At 48.7% G+C, this 21511-nt stretch overlaps 12 protein-coding genes and 1 non-coding gene across 13 annotated transcripts; 10 read left to right on the top strand and 3 right to left on the bottom strand.

Moving 5' to 3' along the window:
- Window positions 1-63: 63 nt before the first annotated feature.
- Window positions 64-830, top strand: BJ212DRAFT_1199473 (AAA domain-containing protein; the record flags this gene model as incomplete). The annotated part of the gene is made up of 5 exons (XM_041329050.1): window positions 64-105; window positions 165-319; window positions 404-485; window positions 555-583; window positions 644-830. Coding segments are annotated over 5 exons (495 nt in total), but the record flags the coding sequence as incomplete, so codon positions are not given.
- A 552-nt stretch (window positions 831-1382) lies between these two features.
- Window positions 1383-2241, bottom strand: BJ212DRAFT_1284205 (uncharacterized protein; the record flags this gene model as incomplete). Its single annotated transcript, XM_041331804.1, has 6 exons — window positions 1383-1469; window positions 1531-1613; window positions 1672-1739; window positions 1763-1856; window positions 1915-1989; window positions 2043-2241. Coding segments are annotated over 6 exons (606 nt in total), but the record flags the coding sequence as incomplete, so codon positions are not given.
- A 425-nt stretch (window positions 2242-2666) lies between these two features.
- BJ212DRAFT_1284315 (Tim17/Tim22/Tim23/Pmp24 family-domain-containing protein) lies at window positions 2667-3595 on the top strand (the record flags this gene model as incomplete). The annotated part of the gene is made up of 4 exons (XM_041331811.1): window positions 2667-2973; window positions 3146-3289; window positions 3342-3452; window positions 3513-3595. 4 exons carry the CDS (start codon window positions 2667-2669, stop codon window positions 3593-3595), a joined length of 645 nt encoding a protein of 214 aa, XP_041186971.1.
- Window positions 3596-3860: 265 nt separating this feature from the next.
- On the top strand, window positions 3861-5740 carry BJ212DRAFT_1393406 (velvet factor-domain-containing protein). The gene is made up of 6 exons (XM_041337105.1): window positions 3861-4318; window positions 4382-4642; window positions 4697-4834; window positions 4891-5142; window positions 5209-5315; window positions 5381-5740. The coding sequence occupies exons 1-6, from the start codon at window positions 4254-4256 to the stop codon at window positions 5452-5454; spliced, it is 897 nt and encodes a 298-aa protein (XP_041186972.1). The 5' UTR covers window positions 3861-4253; the 3' UTR covers window positions 5455-5740.
- A 434-nt stretch (window positions 5741-6174) lies between these two features.
- Window positions 6175-7081, top strand: BJ212DRAFT_1580954 (uncharacterized protein). Its single transcript, XM_041342289.1, has 4 exons — window positions 6175-6368; window positions 6423-6549; window positions 6617-6705; window positions 6764-7081. The coding sequence occupies exons 1-4, from the start codon at window positions 6189-6191 to the stop codon at window positions 6842-6844; spliced, it is 477 nt and encodes a 158-aa protein (XP_041186973.1). The 5' UTR covers window positions 6175-6188; the 3' UTR covers window positions 6845-7081.
- Window positions 7051-8708, top strand: BJ212DRAFT_1393412 (cytochrome c1, component of the mitochondrial respiratory chain). The gene is made up of 7 exons (XM_041337106.1): window positions 7051-7362; window positions 7418-7465; window positions 7525-7721; window positions 7772-8069; window positions 8132-8279; window positions 8332-8517; window positions 8572-8708. The coding sequence occupies exons 1-7, from the start codon at window positions 7267-7269 to the stop codon at window positions 8601-8603; spliced, it is 1005 nt and encodes a 334-aa protein (XP_041186974.1). The 5' UTR covers window positions 7051-7266; the 3' UTR covers window positions 8604-8708.
- Window positions 8709-8978: 270 nt separating this feature from the next.
- On the top strand, window positions 8979-10789 carry BJ212DRAFT_1449724 (SAC3/GANP/Nin1/mts3/eIF-3 p25 family-domain-containing protein; the record flags this gene model as incomplete). The annotated part of the gene is made up of 10 exons (XM_041338740.1): window positions 8979-9010; window positions 9064-9204; window positions 9263-9310; window positions 9361-9628; window positions 9678-9755; window positions 9805-9939; window positions 9993-10061; window positions 10110-10239; window positions 10310-10517; window positions 10573-10789. The coding sequence occupies 10 exons, from the start codon at window positions 8979-8981 to the stop codon at window positions 10787-10789; spliced, it is 1326 nt and encodes a 441-aa protein (XP_041186975.1).
- A 663-nt stretch (window positions 10790-11452) lies between these two features.
- BJ212DRAFT_t125 lies at window positions 11453-11524 on the top strand. The gene has a single exon. It is a non-coding gene; the product is annotated as a tRNA-Glu (tRNA).
- A 600-nt stretch (window positions 11525-12124) lies between these two features.
- Window positions 12125-12400, bottom strand: BJ212DRAFT_1486621 (uncharacterized protein; the record flags this gene model as incomplete). The annotated part of the gene is made up of 2 exons (XM_041341140.1): window positions 12125-12192; window positions 12244-12400. The coding sequence occupies 2 exons, from the start codon at window positions 12398-12400 to the stop codon at window positions 12125-12127; spliced, it is 225 nt and encodes a 74-aa protein (XP_041186976.1).
- Window positions 12401-12859: 459 nt separating this feature from the next.
- Window positions 12860-14924, bottom strand: BJ212DRAFT_1449725 (cytochrome P450; the record flags this gene model as incomplete). The annotated part of the gene is made up of 12 exons (XM_041338741.1): window positions 12860-12941; window positions 12998-13127; window positions 13259-13371; window positions 13424-13505; window positions 13569-13758; window positions 13813-13935; window positions 13983-14098; window positions 14151-14299; window positions 14350-14620; window positions 14648-14674; window positions 14728-14782; window positions 14853-14924. 12 exons carry the CDS (start codon window positions 14922-14924, stop codon window positions 12860-12862), a joined length of 1410 nt encoding a protein of 469 aa, XP_041186977.1.
- Window positions 14925-15377: 453 nt separating this feature from the next.
- BJ212DRAFT_1486623 (uncharacterized protein) lies at window positions 15378-16301 on the top strand (the record flags this gene model as incomplete). Its single annotated transcript, XM_041341141.1, has 3 exons — window positions 15378-15537; window positions 15587-15823; window positions 15880-16301. 3 exons carry the CDS (start codon window positions 15378-15380, stop codon window positions 16299-16301), a joined length of 819 nt encoding a protein of 272 aa, XP_041186978.1.
- Window positions 16302-16730: 429 nt separating this feature from the next.
- BJ212DRAFT_1393448 (uncharacterized protein) lies at window positions 16731-18186 on the top strand. The gene has a single exon (XM_041337107.1). The coding sequence runs from the start codon at window positions 17192-17194 to the stop codon at window positions 17792-17794; it is 603 nt and encodes a 200-aa protein (XP_041186979.1). The 5' UTR covers window positions 16731-17191; the 3' UTR covers window positions 17795-18186.
- Window positions 18187-18633: 447 nt separating this feature from the next.
- Window positions 18634-21474, top strand: BJ212DRAFT_1393450 (dynein intermediate chain). The gene is made up of 10 exons (XM_041337108.1): window positions 18634-18863; window positions 18919-19181; window positions 19250-19319; window positions 19382-19571; window positions 19663-19807; window positions 19863-19962; window positions 20013-20135; window positions 20194-20451; window positions 20516-20989; window positions 21067-21474. The coding sequence occupies exons 1-10, from the start codon at window positions 18753-18755 to the stop codon at window positions 21304-21306; spliced, it is 1974 nt and encodes a 657-aa protein (XP_041186980.1). The 5' UTR covers window positions 18634-18752; the 3' UTR covers window positions 21307-21474.
- Window positions 21475-21511: the final 37 nt, after the last annotated feature.

Consider the following 21511-nt stretch of genomic DNA (forward strand, 5'->3'; position numbering starts at 1 on the left):
TTGTGACAGACAGGATGGACCAACATATGACCTTGCAAGATCTGGCACCGTTCGCTGGCACACAGGACGATGCTGATCCTTGTTGGACTGGTGGCATCAGGAAAGGTAATTACATTTGATTTTGGAATGGTGGTCGGGAGAGATGGCCGACACAATTCTTGTAGTCCACATTTGCTCAGGCACTCGAACATCACTTCCCGCAATTTCGCAGGTGTAATCAAGATGAGCTTGGGACGAGACAGCGCGTCGAGAGTTTAGCTCACCGCACGCTCCGCGAAGGCTTATCGCCTTGTATTGACAGGTGCAATTTCGATGTGATGTAAGCCTTATTCTATCACGTTGTATGCAGGCTGAAGAAGCTGATAATATTACGGCCGATCCACGAAAATGTCATCACCTACAGACAGCGATCCCACTGGATCAACATCGCTCGCCAGTTTCCTGGTACTTCGATCAGCGTTATTGTTTTTGATACCCCCTATCAGGTTCGTTGAGATTCACGAGAAGGAACCAAAGCTAATCGTAGCTTTATCATGCACTGCATTTACATCTAGGTCTGCTCCGCCCGTCTTCAGGAACGTACGTGAACTTGTTTGTAGATTATTTATTGCAGATATTGATGATGGTATCGCCCTATAGGAAGTTCACATCCAACTATTAAAGACCCTCAACAAGGTCAATCTATTCTGGCTAGGTTTGCGTCAGACCTTCAGTTCCCGCAACCCAACGAAGGGCATGATCATATTCTTTACTTAAAGCCTTCGGACCACCCTCATCCCGAGTATACGGGCGAAGACATTGGTTTGATATTACAACGGCTCCAAGCTTCTTCGACATATTTCAAACGGGGAAACATTCAGCCTCCTATGCAGGCTTCCTTCGTTTCCACAAGCTCAGCATTCATTCAGAAACGAGGTCGCGGGTACGGAGCTCGTCGCGGTGGCAGGGGCCACCGCTTTCCGTCCAGTAGACTTCCCGAATCCTATTCTAGAAGGGGGGCGACGACCGCGGAGGAATCAGCAGAGTTGTAAATTCAGAAACGTATTTGACGAGTGGACTCGAGGATTGTGATAGAGTACATCTCGAGTCCCATGGAGCAGTCCGAGGAGTGCGGACAGGTACTGAAAATCCTAAAGATTCCATGGAGATTGTATGAACGTCAAACCCTGGGTCAGAGAATCTGTAACTTCGCATTATTAGGTTCATGAATATAAAATACTGCCTTCAAAAGTAGTCCAGTGCCGGGTTCCTTGGCAGGATGGATCTCGTCTAAAGCGAGACTAAAGGACGAGACAAGTACTTCGCAGGTAGCCTAGTGTTAAATTTTCAAGTGACCGGAGACCATGCTTTCTGATGCGACAAAACCCGCCTGAGAATCGGCATTATGAATCTGATTTTTTTGCTGAGCTGTCCGTGCTATCCGTGTTTTCCGCGATTTTTATGGTTTTACCTAGAATCTTTGCGCTCACCTGCAGGTGAAGTAGTGATATATGAGATTTGAAAACAACGATCGAGATTTGAACTACTAACGTTCCGAATATGCATTGCGGCACGCTCGACGCCGTATTCTTTGGCACGTTTATACTGCTTCAGAGCCTCTTCGAGCTGCCCAGCTTCACAAGGAACGGAAGTTAATTTTAGGAACAATAAGCCATGTCATAATTTACTCACTGGCTTCCAAAACTGCGGCGAGATTGAAAGCAATCTCAGGGTCTTCCGGTGAGAGAGAAGCCGCAATACTGGAACACAATAGTCAATGAACCGATAAGGAATCTCTAAGCAGTTTACGTGCTGGAGATGATGCAAAGCAAGGTCAGGACGTGCAACAGGGGATATTATGTATGCGCTTGCGATGTCTTTCGAATACCAATGTCGTCATCCTAATTTAGGCAGCTCTTAAGATGAGGCACGCACTTGTGTGAGCATCGGCACTAGCGGGTTGCAGTGCTATTGACTCTTTCCAGGCCGTAATAGCGTTGTCAAACTCCTCTAAGAATATATTACTCAGCACCCTGAAATTTGTGGAGATGAGTTGGACAAACTGAGGTGATAATGCGTGACGCCCAAGTTGAATAGAGAGCTAGCATTACGCTTGATTTCGACACTACGATTGTAAAGTTCTTTGGCGCCTTGTATGTCACCTTCTTCTAGCTTCTGGGTCCCCTGTTCTAGACATTGCATGGCTTCCATCTCTGCAGGATCTGATGCCGTCGAATGCAGTGTAGTGGAAGTTGCCCATCCTTGAAAAATACCATTTTAACGCCAGATGAAAGTAGAAAATGCTGGTGCTGACTTTTGAATACATTGTTCCATGATTCACCCACACATTTGCGACGGAACGCATAGCCGGGACGCGCTGTGGCAATGACAAGTGCTTCGTGGCCTGCCGTGTGTAATAAAAGCCTCGAACAGGGAGTTCGGCTCGATTTGAAGGACGCATTTGTCCTCAAAGAGAAGCTAGTAAGTCTTGAGAGGGCGCGTGTGCTCGCGGTTGCAAAGGGCATTTTTCTAATTGTTCAAGTTTAAAGCGGTAAGTATGTCTGGAGAAGATCCAAGTCGGTGGTACTTTAGGTAATTTATTCCCACGCAGCATCGCGTGGTTCCAAAATTTCGTCGGCTGCCCGCTCATTGCTCTCATTCGCCACCAAAGCTGCTTGTTCTTAAGCATGTCTTCAAGTGACTCTCAAAACTCGGCCTCCGGCTCGCAAGATCCAACATCTTTTCTGCGGTCGGCTACTTTCTCGCGTGATGGACCAGCAGTGTCCGTGGAGAATGCTGTAACGGCTAACGACTTGCTCCTGGGTGCATACGACCCAGCTAAATTACACCCTCTAGCTCAACTTGGGGATCAATTAGACTATCTTGTACTAGATGATGATAAGACGAGCGAGTTGCCAGGGGCTGGCACTGCCATCCCTTCTCGAGGTTGGAGTGATGATTTGTGCTACGGAACTGGCACAATGTATCTCAGCGGTAGGTCTTCCCTCTTTCGGCTCCCTAACATGAGTTTTGCACGAGTTTGTACGTCTATGGCTCGTGCCCTCTCTCATTCCATCTTCTCTCACCTTATCGTATTGCTGTCATCTCCAACTTCGGCCATTCTTATTGTTTTCGCTTGTCACATGCTCATCCATCTTTCCTCAAGGTCTGGCATTGGGTGGCTTTTGGGGTGTGAGTGAAGGCGCTCGAAGACCACTAGCCGTATCAAATACCCGCCTCCGGATCAATAGCGTTCTCAATTCTGTCACGCGAAGAGGGACGTTCATAGGTAACTCGGCTGGTGTACTTGGTGAGTTCACCTTTCCTGTCAGGGTACGTCACTAATTTTTCATGACTCATAGCCCTCGTCTATAATGGAATCAACTCCACCATTGACTCTTTTCGCGGACAACATGACACAGCTGGCAGTATGGCTGCGGGTGCATTAACAGGCGCCCTCTATAAGTCGACAGGTACAAATGGTTTTCCCCAGTTTACGTTTTCTGATATATAAAAAAACTTTTCTCCATTAGCCGGAGTAAAACCCGCTCTTGCAGCAGCATCAGTGATCTCGGGAGTGGCAGGGATTTGGAGCTACGTGAAGAAGAGCGTATGATAGACTCCAGTAACATATACCTCCCTAATATTTGCTTACCTATGTGGGATTTATTTTGACATGTAAGCGTCCCAATGGGATTTACAGAACCTCGGCCGGTCGTCCAGGCCTGTTTAGATCACTACTGCGCGAGATCCAAAGAAGACGTGCTTTCAGCTTCCCAAATACTGCCTCGAACAGATTTGGGACCCTATATCGGTCGCCTTCAGATCTGTCAGTGTCAAACTTTTTGGGTACTGAGGTTCAGAATTCTGATACCTTTCAGTCTTCCTCTGACCCCGAGCTCCGCTCCCTGGAAATAGGTATTATATGATATGATCGCCTACAAACGAAATGGATAAATTCCAAGCTCCTATGCTCTGGAGTATTGATTAATCCTCCTGTTGGCTCATTGTGCGCCTTGTCTCCCAGGCAAATATCTCGTGACATATGCATACTTGCCCTATTGACTCCTACTGGTCCAGGCAATACTCATGGGAAAAGGTGTCAGCCAAGAATGGTTTGAGCTCTCCCTACAAGTCGTTGAATTATCACGCTCACGATATTGACCATGTGTCGCGCACGCGCCTCAGTGTCGAAGGAGATGATGCAGTGAGTGCTTGCTTGCTGTCTATCCTCTCGCACGCATCGGAGCCTAGCTCACTTTCCGCCATCACAAATGTCTCAGCGCACACATCAAATACGTCCGGTAACGCCTATCACACCGGTGAAGTGCATATCTTCGTACGTGGTCCATTTTTTCTAGGGCTCCGGCTTGCTGAGCAAACTGCGCTTGATGCCCAGCAGCTACAAGAAGCTCTTTCACGAACCGCCCTGGGAAAACCCTCAGGGTTCACCGAGGTCCGTCGCTGCAAGCGACCATTCAAACACGCAGTCGCCTCCGTCAACCTGGAGTATGCCATCTCAGTCAGAGTCATCTAGCCAGCAGGGTACTGCTTGGAGCCAGGCTTCATCCATTGATCGCGCTAGTCCATCCGTGTCTAATCAATATATTTCGAATCAATCTCGGGTCCAACATTCCTCGTTCCTAAACGATGGTCAAACGAGGCAAGTTATTTGTAGTATGTTGATCTTTCTCGCGCTGATGAATTGGTAAGCTAGGTCATACCACCTTGATGTCGTGCAACATCCCCAAAGGACCGCGGAATTTGGTTCCGCTAGTCTCTCCCGTTTGCCACTAGCTCCGCCAGTAGTCGTGCAGCTCACCGTACGCGATCGCTTTGGGAATTCCATCATTCCGTAAGTCTCGTCAGCACCTCACAAGGTTAGCGTACACCAATATATTTTGCCGACAGTGAGATGGAGCTGCCATTCTTGATCGCCCACTTATCACTGTTCACGGACGATGGGTCACGGCCGTTAGACATGGGTACCTCACCAAACGGAGAGGCACCTCCGCGGCGTTTGCTTTACGGAAACCTAGTGTCGTCACCTCAGAAATTGCGCGACCTTCAGGGCCGTCTTGGATTATATTTTCTGTTCCCCGACGCGAGTATACGTTGGCGCGGCCGCTTCCAGCTCGGGATCTCTTTATTGCGGATATCAGAGTACGTGAAGCAGGAATGAGGCGGGTGACCGTATGACTGAATTTCATTCATTTCTTATATTCACAGGACTAATGCTTCTGGTACTATGAGTATTGCATCTCAGGGGACTGTACTTGCACAGGCTCGCACACGGTCATTTGATGTCTATGCCCATGAAAATTACGTTGCACCGCGTAAGGATCTGGCTTTATTGTTGATCTTTCTTGCTGATCAGTGGCACCGACCCTTTCCCAAACAGCCATTACACGCTTAACGCAAAGCTTCCTGAGACAGGGCGCACGAATCAATGCCTTCACGCCAAACGGCCCTTAGACCCTAGAATTTGCGTTCGGATTTTCTGACGCATGTTGGTCACCTTCGCACAACCTTCGCAATTTTTTTTCGCTTTCGCTTTCCGCTGTATATCATAGTCGGTGCACTCATTCGACCTTTCCACACTAACACCTGTTTTTGCTATTTCTTGTCGTTGCATGCTCTTGACCTGCTGACTGCCTATATCATCTGGCTATAATTGCAAACACACGTTGAGGAGATAAGTTAGATTATTCAATTAGAGTTTGCATGCTGCATCGTCCAATGTCTTGGTGAGGTAATAACCAGCTATAAAGTAAGCGAAGGGCGTCTGCATGACAATTAACCCGTAACGTTGAGTCGTTGACAGGTTGAGCGCCTTTGAGTGTCATCGTCGATCTAATGCCACTAAGTGATGGCAAGATTTCGCCTAAAGTATAACTGCGGCCGACGATGAGAGAGATCATGCAAATATTCTACTATAGTAGTACGCCTGCAGGGATTCATTTCCGGTCCAGCGATGGTTAGACGGCGCCGCAGTAGTGATTGATCGATGACACACTGCTCTGGGACCCAGTAGCCAATCCATATCATATAATAAGGTTGATAGCTCATAAGATATTTTTGCTCACATGCAACTGCGGTATGGGCTATGGCCTTGGTGCACAGGTCAGCCGGTGGCCATGCATGTCAAATTGTCAATAATGCTGCGCAGTGCGGGCCATTTGTACCACTGCTGGGAGTTGGACACCGCCATGACATGCCTCGTGCAGCGTGAGAAAAGTGCACGAGATAAGTTGGTGCAAAACCCCAACGGGTTCTACACACTCTCTCCTTCTCGTCGTCAACGTTTATTAACGGTTTCCTCTATTGAAAGATGGCCAACAAAGATTACTACGGCGGCGGTCAGCAACAACAATACTACCCACCCCAAGGTTGGTCACATTTTATGATGTTTTGATGGTTGAAACCTGATTCAAGGACCATAGGTCCACCGCCAGGACAGGGGGGTTACTATCCTCAACAACCCCAACAATCGTACGGAGGCCAGCCTTATGGTCAACCTTACGGCGGACCTGGGTACCAACCTCAACCGCCACCACAGACAGTTTATGTGTTAGTATCCTCACTTAACCCTGCATGCCTGAGCTACGCCCTAACACGAGGCTGAAATTTTTTGCAGACAACAACCCGCTCAGTCCAGTGGTGCTGGTGGAGGTACTGGCTGCTTGGCTTGTCTTGCTGGTGCATGTCTTTGCTGCTGTGCTGAGGGTGGGTGTTTTTCGAAGTCTTGGCAAATCACCGGCATACTGAAATTTTGCCCCAACAGAGGCACTTTGTGACTGTCTATTGTAAGATTTGGGAATTGCATCGGAGGCTACTGTCCGCTGGCACGTGCAATATTGCCTAGTTGATGAGGAACTGCTCACGATCACGTCGTATATGCTGGTTGGATGTCTTTATGCTACGATGGACACCGTGACGAACCTTTACTTTCTCTCTTTTACGATTTGGTCACCAGGCATCCTGATTTCTATTCGTTGGACTACGATACCGTACTTCGTAATAGTATCATGTTTGAATGACCGTGCCTGCTTTTTTTGTAAAATTATTCGTCAAAGATATATATTACACCTTTTCCAATTTTTGCATGTTTGGAGAAAGGCGTGAAGGCTGTGAAATCCAGGTGATCGTATTGGAGGATCGGGAACTACGGTACTGCTGGCTAGCCTCCGGTTCGTTCCGTGACTGATATGTGTGACGCGTGACATTGACAGTGACACCACTTCAAGCCTTTCCGCTCCTCGAAAATCTTGAGGATTTGAAACCAAAATGTTGTCGAGGCTGCCCGTGGCCGCGCTCAAGAGCCAGTCTGCACTAGGCGCATCTCGCTCTACCTTCAGCGCCTTCAGGACGCGCGCTACGTCGGTCAGTTCTACTTCTCAAAAACTAACCCGAAGTTTGCCTGCTCAACCTCCGACAGCAGGTCCGATTCGCTTCATCCAGTTCAGCGTCCTCAGCTACACTTGAGGTTCGTTCTCTATGTATCTTGGAATGTTTCTCAAAAATTTCATTCGTTTTTAACTGCAGTCGTTGTTCACATCTCGCGCGTCACTCATTTCCGCTACCCTGTTCTCTGCTGGCTCGATAGCATGGTATTCCCATCTATACGGCTCCCTCCCCTTCATTGGCGAGGTGCATGCAAATTCGCTCGCCGACGACGGTCTTCATCCCACTGCGTATCCTTGGTCACACAAGGGCCTGTTCGACAGCTTCGACCACTCTAGGTATGTCCGCGTTAACTACTGTGAAATATCTTCCGACACCCGTACCCCAGTATCCGTCGCGGGTTCCAGGTCTACCGTGAGGTTTGTGCCGCGTGTCACTCGCTCGACCGCATTGCCTGGCGCAACCTCGTTGGCGTGTCTCATAGTGCCGACGAAGCCCGTTTACTCGCCGAGGACTTAGAGTACACGGACGGCCCAGACGATAAAGGCGAGATGTTTCAGCGTCCCGGAAAGCTTTCCGACTACCTTCCCTCTCCATACCCCAATGAGGAGGCTGCTCGGGCCGGTAACGGTGGTGCCCTTCCTCCTGACTTAAGCTTGATCATCAAGGCTCGTCATGGTGGTGCAGTAAGTAGTTTGAATTGTTGTTACAATGAAGAAATTCGCTCATATGTCGCTTCGTCAACTAGGATTACGTGTTCTCCCTATTGACGGGTTATATCGACCCTCCGGCTGGTGTTGAAATTCGTGAGGGCATGAACTACAACCCTTACTTCCCTGGTGGTGCCATCTCCATGGAGCGTGTCCTCTGGGACAATCTCGTCGAGTACGACGATGGTACGTTCTTCTTTGGTACACTGGGTTGACCCTGTATTGAAAGTCGTTATAGGTACCCCCGCCACAACCTCTCAGATGGCCAAGGATGTTGTCACCTTCTTAAACTGGGCAGCCGAGCCCGAGCACGATGAGCGGAAGAAGATGGGAATCAAAGCTGTTATCCTATTCTCTGCGCTATTCGCTGTCTCCATCGGGGTGAAGCGGTTCAAGTGGACTGTGATCAAGAACAGGAAAATGTGTAAGTTCTCAACCTCATTGTTGCTGTTAGCAGATTTTGATAACGAGTTCACAGTCTACAACCCGCCTAAGGATTTGAACCATTAGAGAGCTTGTGTACATTGGGCGGGTCAAGTATCCCTTAGACTCTTACGGCTATCAGATGCTACCATTTTTGTTGCATCTTCTAATGAGACTACTTTTCAATCGTAAGGGTTTTGTGTGTGAACTTTAGCTGCCTTACCAAGGTCTGTGAATGCGAAGGCATATGAGAAAGACACTGTACCACCGACGACCGTGGGAAACTCGGGATGAGAAGTAGAGGACATGCTGGTACTTCGTTTACTAAGGGTCGTTATCCTTTCTTCTCGCAACCTACTCAAGTTTTCCTTTCACCAATTTCTATCACACACTATTACCAACAGTGGTCCTCACCCCAATATCGGAGCATAAAGCATACCAAAAGTTTATCACTAAATCACCATGTCGTCCGAGTCATGGCCTCCACCACTGAAGTAAGCGCCCATCTCCTCACTTTAAACTAGTGAAGCTGAGGTCGGTGGATCAGAGAATGGGTAGCACGATGTCTGGGGCAAATGACAGATGCTAATAGGGCAGAGGCTCAGGCTGAGCTGAGAGAGTCAATTGCTAACGCTTTCGCTGAAAAGACTCTGTGGACAACCGACTGGGCTGGTGTACAGTTAAAAAGGTGCGGTCTGAGTTCGTCGCAAGCTGAGTTACAGATTTCAGTGACTTGCAACATCCAGTCTGATGCCCAAAGCTCCCCCGGTGCTTAACTCCCTCAAACGCAAAATGTCGGTGTCGCACGTTTCTAAGATTGCTGTGGCCCATTGACGTCCTTTAGGAATGATGCTCCACCCATGAGCAAGAAAGCAAAGAAAGCTGCGGCGCAGAAGCGCAATGATGCCAACCTTGACTTCGGGGATCAGGCAGCTCTTAATCGCCGAGCCGAACGTTTTCAGCGGGAACATGATATAGAGCGACAGAAGAGTATGCGCGGTCAGGCCTCTCTCCAGGCTAATCATCAGAATGCTCACCTCTTCAACCGGATATCACGTTCCGATTCGCCAAGCGCCTTTGGTACTAATGCTGACGATCCTGAGGCAGATCCCGTTCGTCCATTTCCTCTCGCAGTCAACGAACGCTTATGTTATTGCTTAGAATGTGCTAGACTGGGATAAGTATACCATCGTCGGGACGAACCAGGAGTTATTTAAGGATTATCTACGTCTTACCTCGGTATGAGATCACTCGATACAATCGTTCTTCCTTTCTGACTGTCGCACAGGAGCCAAAACCGGAGACGATCCGCCCGTACTCAGTCCTCCAGCAGACACTCATCGAACTCAAGAAACGCTGGAAGGAAAAAGTGTCATACAACTGGATATGTAATCAGTTCAAGAGCCTGCGACAAGATCTCACCGTGCGTCATCCATCACTCGTATATTTCATGTTGACACGTGCCCCTCTTGGTAGGTGCAACGAATAAAAAATGAGTTTACAGTACAGGTATACGAGATCCACGCACGTATGGCACTTGAAAGCGTAGGTGCTGGATTTCATATGCGGCTTACAGCTGATCTGCTGCTGCAGTCGGACATGGTAGAATATAACCAATGTCAGGCAACACTTAAGAATTTATACGACCTCGGCATACCAGGCAAACACGAAGAATTTACCGCCTATCGCATTCTCATGCTCCTGCATGGACGGAATAAAAGCGGTGTGCCCCTTCTTCCCCTCTTGTCAGTTCAGGATATGACTCATACTTGTATTCCCGCTTCACTGCGTAGAGCTTAATCTCTACGTAGGTACGCTGACACCACGACAGAAAAGGGATCCCGCAGTGCAGCATGCACTTCGGGTCCAGCGCGCTATCTCCATGGGCAACTACCATGCTTTGTTTGAAATGTATTTGAATGCACCAAACATGGGGGCGTATATTATGGATTATTTCATTGATCGGGAGAGGACCAGGGCACTGATGACTATGACAAAAGCGTGAGTATCCGTTGTCTCTATATAAAGATAATCTTATCTTACTCATCTCCATCAGATACCGCACAATAACAGTGTGCTTCATCCAGAATGAGCTCGGCTTTGAAACAGTGTCAGACACACTGAAGTTCGTAGAAACACATGGTTCCGCCTTTTTCACCAACCCGAACGCCCCCGATCGGGACAAGACGGTTGAGTGTAAATCTGCCGCACCACAGTTGGCACAGGTTTACGAGGAGAAATACCGCAAGGTTGGGATCAAGGGTGCAATATAGTTCGCCTCCTGCATACTAGTGCATCTCCCTTTCCGCTCCATATCGTACCTCCAACATCTTCCTTCCTTGTCTCTCTTATCCCTCTCTCGTATCGCTCCCTGCAACACCTGTCCGTCTTTTCCGTCTCATTCACATATCATCTTCATCTTGTCCGCTCGATCTCACCTGGATTCTATACCATAGAAGGAGGAGAGATAACTTATATATCGCAGCGACTACTCCATTCCCCAGCCTTTCCCTGGGCCTGTTTCTTCTCTCACCACAGTCACAACACAGTCTTCAAGCCTTGGACATGAGAACCAAGAACACAACACGGTATAGAATCTTATTCTTGGCGTCTTGCGGTTATAGTTTCTTAAAGCTAGAGGGAGAGAATCAGGATGGACTTATTCTTGGGTAGCTGATTCTGGTCTTCCAGCGATGTAACGCCATACCAACAGTTTGTTGATGGGACTTAATTTGTTGGGTTTATGTGGCGAGTGTGTGCGGGGAAGGGGTGGGAGGAGGTTGCTTTTTTGTATGTTATGTATCGTCTTACAATTGAAGTTAATGCCAAGCGCGTTTTATTTGTAATTGAGTGTGCATTCAAGAATAAGTCGTTGTTTCAGACATTGGGAGCTGCGCTAGCGCAATGTGAATGTAATGCTGGACAACGTTGACAAGTCGGATATGGTGTAACGGTTAACATTGCTGTCTTTCACACAGCGGCCCCGGGTTCGACTCCCGGTATCCGAATCATTTTTTGCTAACTTGACTCAGTCACTATTCGCGCAGAGCGTATGTTGCAATCTTTCTGCGGGGGAGGAGTCTGCCACCCAGACCTGATTTTTTGGAGAGCAGTTGAGGAGCGGACTATGACGAGGCTGCTGATACCACGCGCAACTTCCACTTACAACAAAAAAAGATTGACGGGTGTAGAAGTGAGCATAGAAGGTTCATCTTGCGATCAATTGAAGCGATGTTTTGAATCGTGCAAAGCCATGCACAAAGTGAATTGCACCAGGGTTTAAGACATCGACAAAGAGTTCCCTAAAGCTAAAACCCTTTCATCACTGCTGTTCGCCTTTCCGGCAGCGGGACTACCACGGTCAGACTGAATAGCGATATGTAGGAGGGAGCAAAAGTTAGCATTTCGCTCAAAACCAACTCTAGGCTTAAGCCGAAACAGATTGTACGAGGGTCCGTCTCAGATTTCATTCCATCCTTAGCCCTTGAAGAAGCATCCAGGGTTGAATTGCGAGGGGTTCGTGGATCGTGGAACATGAACCTGTCGCAGTGAAGGGATTCGATTATGTCCATACATCAAACACAAAAAATGGGAGCACCAACCAAATGTTAGGTATTATCAGGGAGTCTTTTGGAATGTAGCATCCATCCGTGTTCAGTGACACGGTAGGGGATAGCTATAAGATACCATCGTCAATTGAAGAACGATATAAGCGAGATACACATACCAGTTGGGACTACAACATTGTAGCGTAGGACTTCTTTCGCAAGCGTCTTAGTGTATGGGAGAGAATCGCGATCAGCAAAAGTGGGGAGGCAATCGGAACCAACAACCACGTCTATTCCAGCCTGGGCCGTCTTCTGCGCATCAGGGAAGAATGTCATAGCTAGGGAAAAATAATAGACTGTAGAAACAGTCTGAGACAGGTGCCAGTTTCAAATATGATAGGCCAACCATGTCAGCACCACCAGTGTATATGGATGCAGCAGACCACATCACCATATCATTCTCTCCGTCTCGTTGCTAGTCTAGCAAGCGAAACAACCGCGCAGGTGGGGGTGACACCCCCCTTCCCATAGCGTCCCTAGTTGAGGTGCTGTGATGTAGCGCGCACAAGGAGTCTGTCACGGTGAGCCTATCGGATGCGTCGGCCATTGACGGAAGAGCTGAAGAGCTCGAGTTTGCTCCTCATTGTTGCTATTGGAGGTGTCAGAAAAGTGCCAGTTGAATGAGTCATCAGGTAGCTCGTGAGTACCATTATAATTTCATATCAAGATGAAACAGAAAGATATGTAGAATATCATATATGACAGATAGATGATGAGAAAATCATCTTCGTGCCCTTAGTAGTTAGCATCCTGCTGAACGAGCGCAATGGTTTTTGTAGAACGAGGCTTAATAGAGCACTTGAACGGCCGGGAGTGGCTAGGGGTGCGTTTATCAAGACCAGCACCGTGGATGCGATAAGATGCACGACATACCTGATCGTGCCTGATGTATGGTCAACTTCAGGGGTGATCTCAACACCCTTCTCAACGACCTTGGAGATATCAAACACTGCGAGTGACATTGCGGTGGATATCCAGACGGAAGCATCAGCGAGGTGGAGACCTGTGCATGAAAGCAAACAACATTAAAATGCTATATGTTGAGCATGATTTAGGCGTACTGGGGCAGATACTGCAGAGCAGAAGGTTAGCATTGCACTTAAAATCAATTCCATTCTTACCGTCTGCCAAAACCAAAGCAGATAGTGCGAGGTTCGAGTTCAGGATCTTTTCCGTTATTGTCCAAGAAGCGTTCAGGGTTGAATTGCGAGGGGTTAGCATATGTCTGTGGATCATTGAGCATGAACCTGTCTTTCAATTTGGTTGATATGTCGAATACGGAAAAATATCAGTACTAACCGAATGTTAGGTATTACCAAGGAACCTTTTGGGATGTGGTACCCGTCGTGGATATCGTCCTCAGTGACGCAATGGGGGACAGCTGTCAATCGTGTGATCGATATCGCTCAGCAACTAAAGGGTGCGATAAACGAGATCCACATACCAGTAGGACCGACAACACTCCAATGGAAGACTTCCTTCACAAGCGCCTCAGTATAAGGGAGGGAGTCACGATCTGCGAAGGAGGGAAGACGATCAGGACCAACAACAGCGTCTATTTCAGCCTGGGCCTTCTTCTGCACATCAGGGAACAGTGTCATAGCAAGAAAAAACGAGTAGATTGTAGAAACTATCTGTGGAGACAGGTATGAGTTTCAAAACATGGTGATATAAAGGGGGGAACCAACCGTGTCGGAACCAGCAGCGTATAGGGTTGCAGCAGACCACTTCACCATGACATCCTCTTCCGCAGATAAAGTATGGCCTTCCAACAGATTTGAGGTGAAAGACGTCAGGGCGATGCCAGCAGCCTGTGAAACGTTTAATTGATGATTGTAAAACTATAACAGTTTATTACCATCTGATCCTTAACGAACTTGTAGGGTATGGCAGCCATATCCTCGCGAGTCTTGGACCATTCACGGGCTAAGCATTTGAAGCCAGCACCAGGGAACCACCCGGGGACGTTGGCCACTGGAAATAATCAGACCAATTACAAGCAAAGTTCAAATTCTCATAGTCTTACAGAATGGCATGATGTCAACCATGAAGGCGCCAGGAGCAGTGGCCCGCGAGAATTGGTCCACAGCGCAGTCCGCAAGGTCGATAAATGGATCGTTGTTCTCCTGTACCTCATAACCGTGAGAGATTCGCAGAATGATAGCGCCAGCTGTGCTATAAGAATTCAAAGTTCCATTCATGCAAGGGTAAATCATACAACATACTGTCGAACATGGGCTTGAAGTTGTTCTGGGTTCGAAAACACACGCTTCAGGAATCGGCGAGTCTCAATCTCCTCGATCGGGTGATGGACTTCCAAGGTGGCGCGATTGCCCATGATTTGGTGTATGTTCTTGCGCTGCTGGCGGCAGCGGTCACCATACGGAAGAAGAGCCAGACTGGGCTTCCAGCCAACAAGTTCTCCAGCCATAGGCAGAACAGGACGGTCAGAGTACACCGCGCCTTTCTTGTCTAACATGTCCACCGCACTCTTAACTCAATTTAGCACAATGATGTGCTGACCCAGGACCTCAACATGCGAAATAGGACCTAGAAAGCATAGGATTTGAATGTATTATTTTGGAACAACAGGAGACACTCACCATACTTCTTGCCCCACTCCGCAAAGGTGAGCCAAGGTTTGATTTGAGGCCATATCTCGGATGTTCCCAACGAGAGGTCACCCACGGGGGCCGGGGGGATATGATGCAGGATTCTTGTTCAACACCTGCTTGATGACCAAGTCTGCTCCAATACCGGCAAGACATAGGTCCAGCCAAGTGACGTTGGGTATCAACATGACCCAGTAGAAGAGAATGAATAAGTAAAGAACGAGGTTGAGTAATAAGAGACCAGATAAGTGCGCCAGTGCTGCGATACCGCCCCTGCCATCCCTGCGACAGTGATGCGCCACACCATGCTGCGATAGTATACTTCAGGTTGCTGCGAAAATGACAAAATAGTCGGATTGGGATACAGTGGGGTTGGCAATCTCATAGCACTACTAGTAGTACCAGTGGCCGCCGTTATGAAATCGCTTGCATGCATACATCGCTATATAGTCCAGGGGGACGAGTGCTCGATCGTCAGTCCCTAGAGACGTGTTTTTGTTTACGTAAATTAGATGCAAGGTTCTAAGATTAGGCACTTGAAGGCCCTTCGAATATGGGAGGACAAAAATAAATGACTTTGAAAATGTACTACGGATTTCACCCCTGCTCACTTGTGTCGTCCAATGGAGCATCAACGCTAAATGTCTCAGAACGTTATATCAAAGTCCACTGCGTCCTTGAATTCGAGTTCCACCTTCGGCACTCCCATCTCTGCATCGGCGCCTCTCCGACCTTCCTCTCTGCGCAGATTGTCCACGTTGACCCTCGCGAGCTCCTGTGACATGCATGTGGACCCGGAAGGTGATGGCGAGACTCTGTTCAAGACTGCCGAATTTCACCGTAATGGAAGGTATCCTGACGCAGCTATCGGTCAAGAAAGTCCCCACGCAGCCTGCTACTCCAAGGACACCGTCAACAAAGGACGTTAAAACACACTATTCAAAAACAAAACTTAAAATTCCCGCTCCATCCGCAATCTCCCCGTCAAAGACGTCAAGCAGTCTAAATTCCACAAGGGATACATGCCTTCTATCCGTTTCTTCTGACGAAGAGGACAAAGCACGTTCTCAACGTGCGAAGAAGCCTTGTACGATGGAACCTTTGTGGTCGTTAATCGCGTCCTCAGATGCACATGCACGACAGACCCTGCCAGTTTTGGCATCAACGCAAATTATTACATTACATCATCTGTGCACAAGGATCAGGCTAGGAAACGTGAGTCGAGGCAGAGCGCTTTTTTACTGCCCAAGGCTTCCCCTAGCTCGTTGGATAACGACGATCGATTTTCAACAGCAAGTGTAGAGACTGCTGCAACAACCGTCTCGCTTTCTACACCTGCCCTGCCCGTGATCGTGCCGAAGGCGAAACCCTTGATGATTGGTCCTGAACTCCCTTGTCCACAGGTGCCTCCATCGCCTCCGTTACGTATCCCACTATCTTGCGTCTCCCGTGACCACATCCCCGAGTATGCCTTCCATGTCACCGAGTACACCTGCCACGCCTCTGCTCGCTACCCAGACGTGTCCATGCACGCTTTGCCATTCTGTGTGTGGGATCTCGGTTGAGGGCTCCGAGTCCTGTTTCGTCCGGTGAGAGTGGGATGGTTCGCTTGGGAGTGAGTCTCAGCTTACTTGATTTTACTTTCGATGGTTTGGTACAGTCCGCGAGTTGACAAGACACAGATATCTCATGGATAAAATCGTCTTCGCAATCAAATATGTTCCGAATAATCACCCAATGAGAGGGAAAGAATGGCGGCATGCTACTGGTTTATACATTTCCAGTTGGCTTGATCTCTAATCCAAATGACTCCGCATTGCATGGTTGGGCTTTCGAATACGGAAAAACCAGATGATGGGAGGCCAACTAAGACATTAGGCGAGATCAATTTCAATCGAGGAGCGCACCTTTCGAACTTCCTCGTACTGTGAGTGGAACGGATATACTCCATGCGGGCTTCTGTCGTTCGTTTCCTCATTCGAGTTTTGAAATTTGACGCTTTCCCCGGCCGTTGTTGAGCGATAGTCATCGCTTCCTTATATCTGTAATATGAAAATCAGGTGGGTGAAATTGAAGGGTTCGTTTTGAGAGGGTCAAATGGGGCAGCGGAGTGAGGGTTGAGTGGGCGGGTGAGGATTAGTCCGACTCTGGCGGTTTCTGCACGGCGTGAAGAAGGCTTGAAAGATGCTTTTGAATGGTGCGATATCGATCTATCTTCAAAGTAGAGCACACTTCATTCTCATCCAGTTCATCAGCTGGGCATACATTTTCCAGGAATGTTATACAAGGCTTCTCCTTCCACGTATACAACTTTCGAGATGGTACTGTCACCCTCATTGGCGGGGAATCGGAAGGCTGGTTGAAGCCCGCCCGCTATTTAAGGGATTGATTTTCGAAACACGTGACTTGATGCGTTAAATTTTGCATCGCCACCGCGGAGGGGTATAAATATGGGATGACCTGTGATGCGATGCCCATTATCTTTCCTCGTTTTACGCGTACATCCATTTCTCAGCGATTACCATCTGCCAACATGATTTTCACTTCTAACGTCCTCCACGGTGTCGCCCATGTCACTATCACCGGCTGCCTCGCCGCTACCTTCTTCAAGCAAACCGTCTTCGACGCTACACGTCAGGAACTCTACAACGCGGGCGACCGCCCTTCCGTCGGCGCCGCGGTTACAAAGTTCTGCCTCAAGACGGCCTGCCTGGTTATTGCCTCACACAGAACCACTAAGAAGATACTCGGTGGCGATTTTACCCTCAAGGACAACCCACCACCTCTCGCTGGCGACATCTATACACCCGCTCCGTCAAGAACCCAGAGGCACAAGCGCTTTTCCATAGACTCGGACACGACTCTTGTGGCCGACGATGACGATTATCTCAAGGACTTTGACGCCCCCCCATCCCACTACCTTCCGCTTCTTGCAACCCCCGACTTATCCATACCAACAGTGCCTTTTTTCTTCAACACTAATCTACAGTCTATCACCATTCTGCCAAAGCCTCCGGATGCCGTGCACATCGCCAACCGGCGCAAACGACAGGTATGACATCTTCACTGAATTAGCTACGATGCTCATCTTACTTTCTTAGCATTCTGCTCGTTTGCGCGCCGCCCGCACACGGGCTTCCATTCGTGAGCAATTTCTCATGACATCCGCGTCGCTTACTCATTTCAACCAGGTCATCTCCAGCAACTCCGTGACAAGATCCTCGCCGACAAAGCGGCTCTCATCGATGGCTGGGCCGACGCTATGGCCAACCTCGGCCTCACATCCACCCTGGCACCTCCAGACTAGAACGGTACAAACTAATCCACAACACTACTCACATCCCGCCAAAGACGCGTACCCGCCTCCCTCGCTGTCCCCTACGACCTGGAGCAATCCACGAGGTTGAAGGCCACCGCTGACCGCGCACACTCTATCTCTACGCGCCACCCAGCATCTCCGCCGTCTTCGACATCAGAGGTCCCCTACGACCGACCAACAACCTATCGGTCTCCTTCTGTCCCCTACGACCAGGAGCTTCACCGCCCAAGAAGTTGAGGCCACCGCCCACCGCTCGCGGCCCCAAATCCACATTCTAACCTTAGTCTACTCTGTTTCCCTCACCATGTAACGGTCTCTTGGTTTGTCTCTTCCTCTGCCTTTATATCAGTATGTACTTGACTGCGTGTTTCTTTTGGATTTATCTCTCTCATCTACTTTACCATTTATCTCATTGCCAATGTTTCTTATATATTCGTGCATGTACGAAGACGAGTATCATATTGACGCCTGTAGTTTCTGAATCTAATCTGTTCTTCGAACGTACTTGAGTTTGATTGTGCGAACTGAGTGCAACTTGTGAATTTTCGACGTAAGTAATGAGCTGAGCCCGCGGATGTTTTATATTGTTCAGAACGCGTCTTGAGCATCACTAAAATCTTAATCTTTCCTTAACATAACGCGTCTCTCACCCCCTAATAGTCTTCTCTGACGCCAAACTTCCTTTTGAATCTCATCAATGTCAGACAAGCGAAGAGCAGAGATCGAAGCTAAACGTGCCAAACTCGCAGAACTTCGGAAAGCCAGAGCAGACCGACAACGAGCAGAAACTGAGCGACGGCAGACAGAAGTTCGTCCACCCTCTCTTCACTATTACCAACTTAAGCCCATCCTGTCTTCTCTAGCCTGGTCCATCTAGCGTAGCCCGCCGCGACGTCGATGACCTCGTCAACCAACTCGTTGGGAGCCGCAGTGGTTTAGACACAGGTGGAGACATCACGCCCTCCTCATCCCTACCCAACACCCCACCTCGACCATCTACAAATCTCCTCCATGGCTCGGCGCTCTCACCGTCTGGGAGGGTGAGCAGGCAGAGCGATGTTGGAAGCGATAGAGATAGAGTGAGTATGGGTACGACTATGGTGGGGATGATGGAGCATGTTGATAGGTATGTGGTCTTTGATGCTGGCGGTGCTGGTGCTGGTGCTGGTGCTAATACTGATGTTGCATTTGAAGGGTGTTGACGCCGAGGTTCATACCGGATCTTATTGACGTCGAGCAGGAGCTGTTCGAGCTTCCACAACGCGTAAGTACCTCAATCCCATCCCCTCTCCCTCTGCTGAAACATGAACCCTCACTCATACTCAGGAACGCGTGATCTACAATAAAGAAGTGCAAACGACAGCCATCGAAACTGAAACGCCCCAAGTATCAGAAGATGAGATCAGACAACAGATCATGCGCGAACGGGAGTTGGAGGCGGAGAGGATTGCGCAGGATAAGGAGCTTGAGGAGGAGAGTGTGCAGCTTGAGAAGGAGATTGAGCAGGAGATTCGGGGTGTGTTTCCTTTCCTTTCCTTTCCTCTCCTCTCCTTCACTTCACTTCACTTCACTCTGATACTTCGCAACTGAGACGGTTGCAACTTTAGAGCTTACGGAAGAGGAACGCTCGCATATACTCAGTGCACCTGAATTCCTGGACTTTGTGGAACAATCGTCAAAGATCGTACAGCGCGCGTTGAACGATGGGTATGATTATATCCGTGATTATACTATAGGCACAGAGGCGAATGGGTATATTTCCTTTTATTTCGTGGACGTGCTGTCAGTATGTTAATACTTATTTCAGGGACGACTCTGAAGGAAAGCGCGTCAAGCGTATTTGTGCGTTCTATGATGAACGCTACGGGAAGAATCGGTCGATTACAGATGTCGATTGGTCGCCCAAGGTCTCGGATGTTGTTCAAGTATGATAATTCTTACTGACTGTTTGATACAGTACCCGGAGTTGAGCGTAGCGTCGTATAACAAGAACCCCGCCGCGTTGAACGAGCCAGATGGAATTGTTGCAGTATGGAATCTCCACCTACTCGACAGACCCGAGTTCGTGTTCCACTCCCAGGTCGGTGAGCATCCCTACAAGTCATGTGTTTTGTCTGACTGAGGAGTATCTTGTCAAGTCTGATGTCCTCTCCGTCACATTCTCCCCGTTCCACTCGAACTTGGTGTTTGGTGGCACGTACTCGGGACAGATTCTACTGTGGGATACGCGGTCGAAACATCTACCTGTGCTCAAGACGCCCCTTTCGGCTGCTGGACATACACACCCTGTATATGCGATGCAAATGGTCGGCACTCAGAACGCGCATAACTTGATTACTAGCAGCACAGATGGCACTGTGTGTAGTTGGCTCGTTGACATGCTTGCTCAACCACAAGTAAGCATGTTTCCACCAAAATATTTAATATGAATTGACGCCTGACACGCGAATTTGTCCTCAGGAAACTCTAGAGCTTATTCACGCAGGCCACAATAAAACAGGTGAAGTAGCCATCACGACGCTCGACTTCCCGGACAATGAAACGACCACGTTTTGGGTCGGGACCGAAGAAGGCAATGTCTATCAAGCCAATCGGTACGACCGCGCAGGTGCGAAAGCTGGACTAAATCAGTATGATATCTACAAAGGACACGCGGGGCCTGTCATGGGGCTACATTTCCATCCACTTGTGGGACCTGTAGACTTTTCCGATCTGTTTTTGACGACGAGTGTGGATTGGACTGTGAAGCTTTGGCGTGCAACGTCACTTGCGAAACCGTCGACTGGCGCGCATGCTATTTCCCCTATCTACTCCTTCGACGAAGCGGATGATTATGTGTATGATGTGAAATGGCATCCTGCGCATCCTTCTCTGTTTGGGACGGTTGATGGTTCTGGGAGATTTGATGTTTGGAATCTGAATACGGATACGGAGGTGAGATCTAGATTGGGCGAATTTTGATGCCGTGCACGGGACTCCGTTTTTGTTTCTGACTTGCACTTCCATTCCAGGTACCAGTCGTCTCCACGAACGTCGGGTCTGGTCGAGCTATCAACAAGTTACAATGGGACAGAAAAGACGGACGGCGAGCCGCGCTCGGAGGGAGCGACGGCAAGTTGTATGTCTACGATATCGGTGATATGGCACTTCCACGTGAATCTGAGTGGACGGATCTCCAGAAGACGATTACGGGTTTTGTTGGGGGTGGGCAGGCGAACGGAGTGGCAGACGGGATCGTTGCTGGGCGGTGATCTTCCGTGATTTTTCCGTGGTATTATCATGAGACTTGCCTCGAGTGTCGTAAGTGGTGTGTTCTGTTTTGCCCAGATTAATCTTCTGTATGATGCTTGTGTTTTTCACATAATTGTCTTCACATATGGGGACTTTGATTTAAATTCAATGATGATGTTTTGATACCCGTGCGCGATAACCACGCTTAGCGTGGCACTGGTATTG

The sequence above is a fragment of the Suillus subaureus genome, assembly GCF_016647635.1.
Source record: "Suillus subaureus strain MN1 chromosome Unknown BJ212scaffold_57, whole genome shotgun sequence".
Classification (NCBI taxonomy): domain Eukaryota; kingdom Fungi; phylum Basidiomycota; class Agaricomycetes; order Boletales; family Suillaceae; genus Suillus; species Suillus subaureus.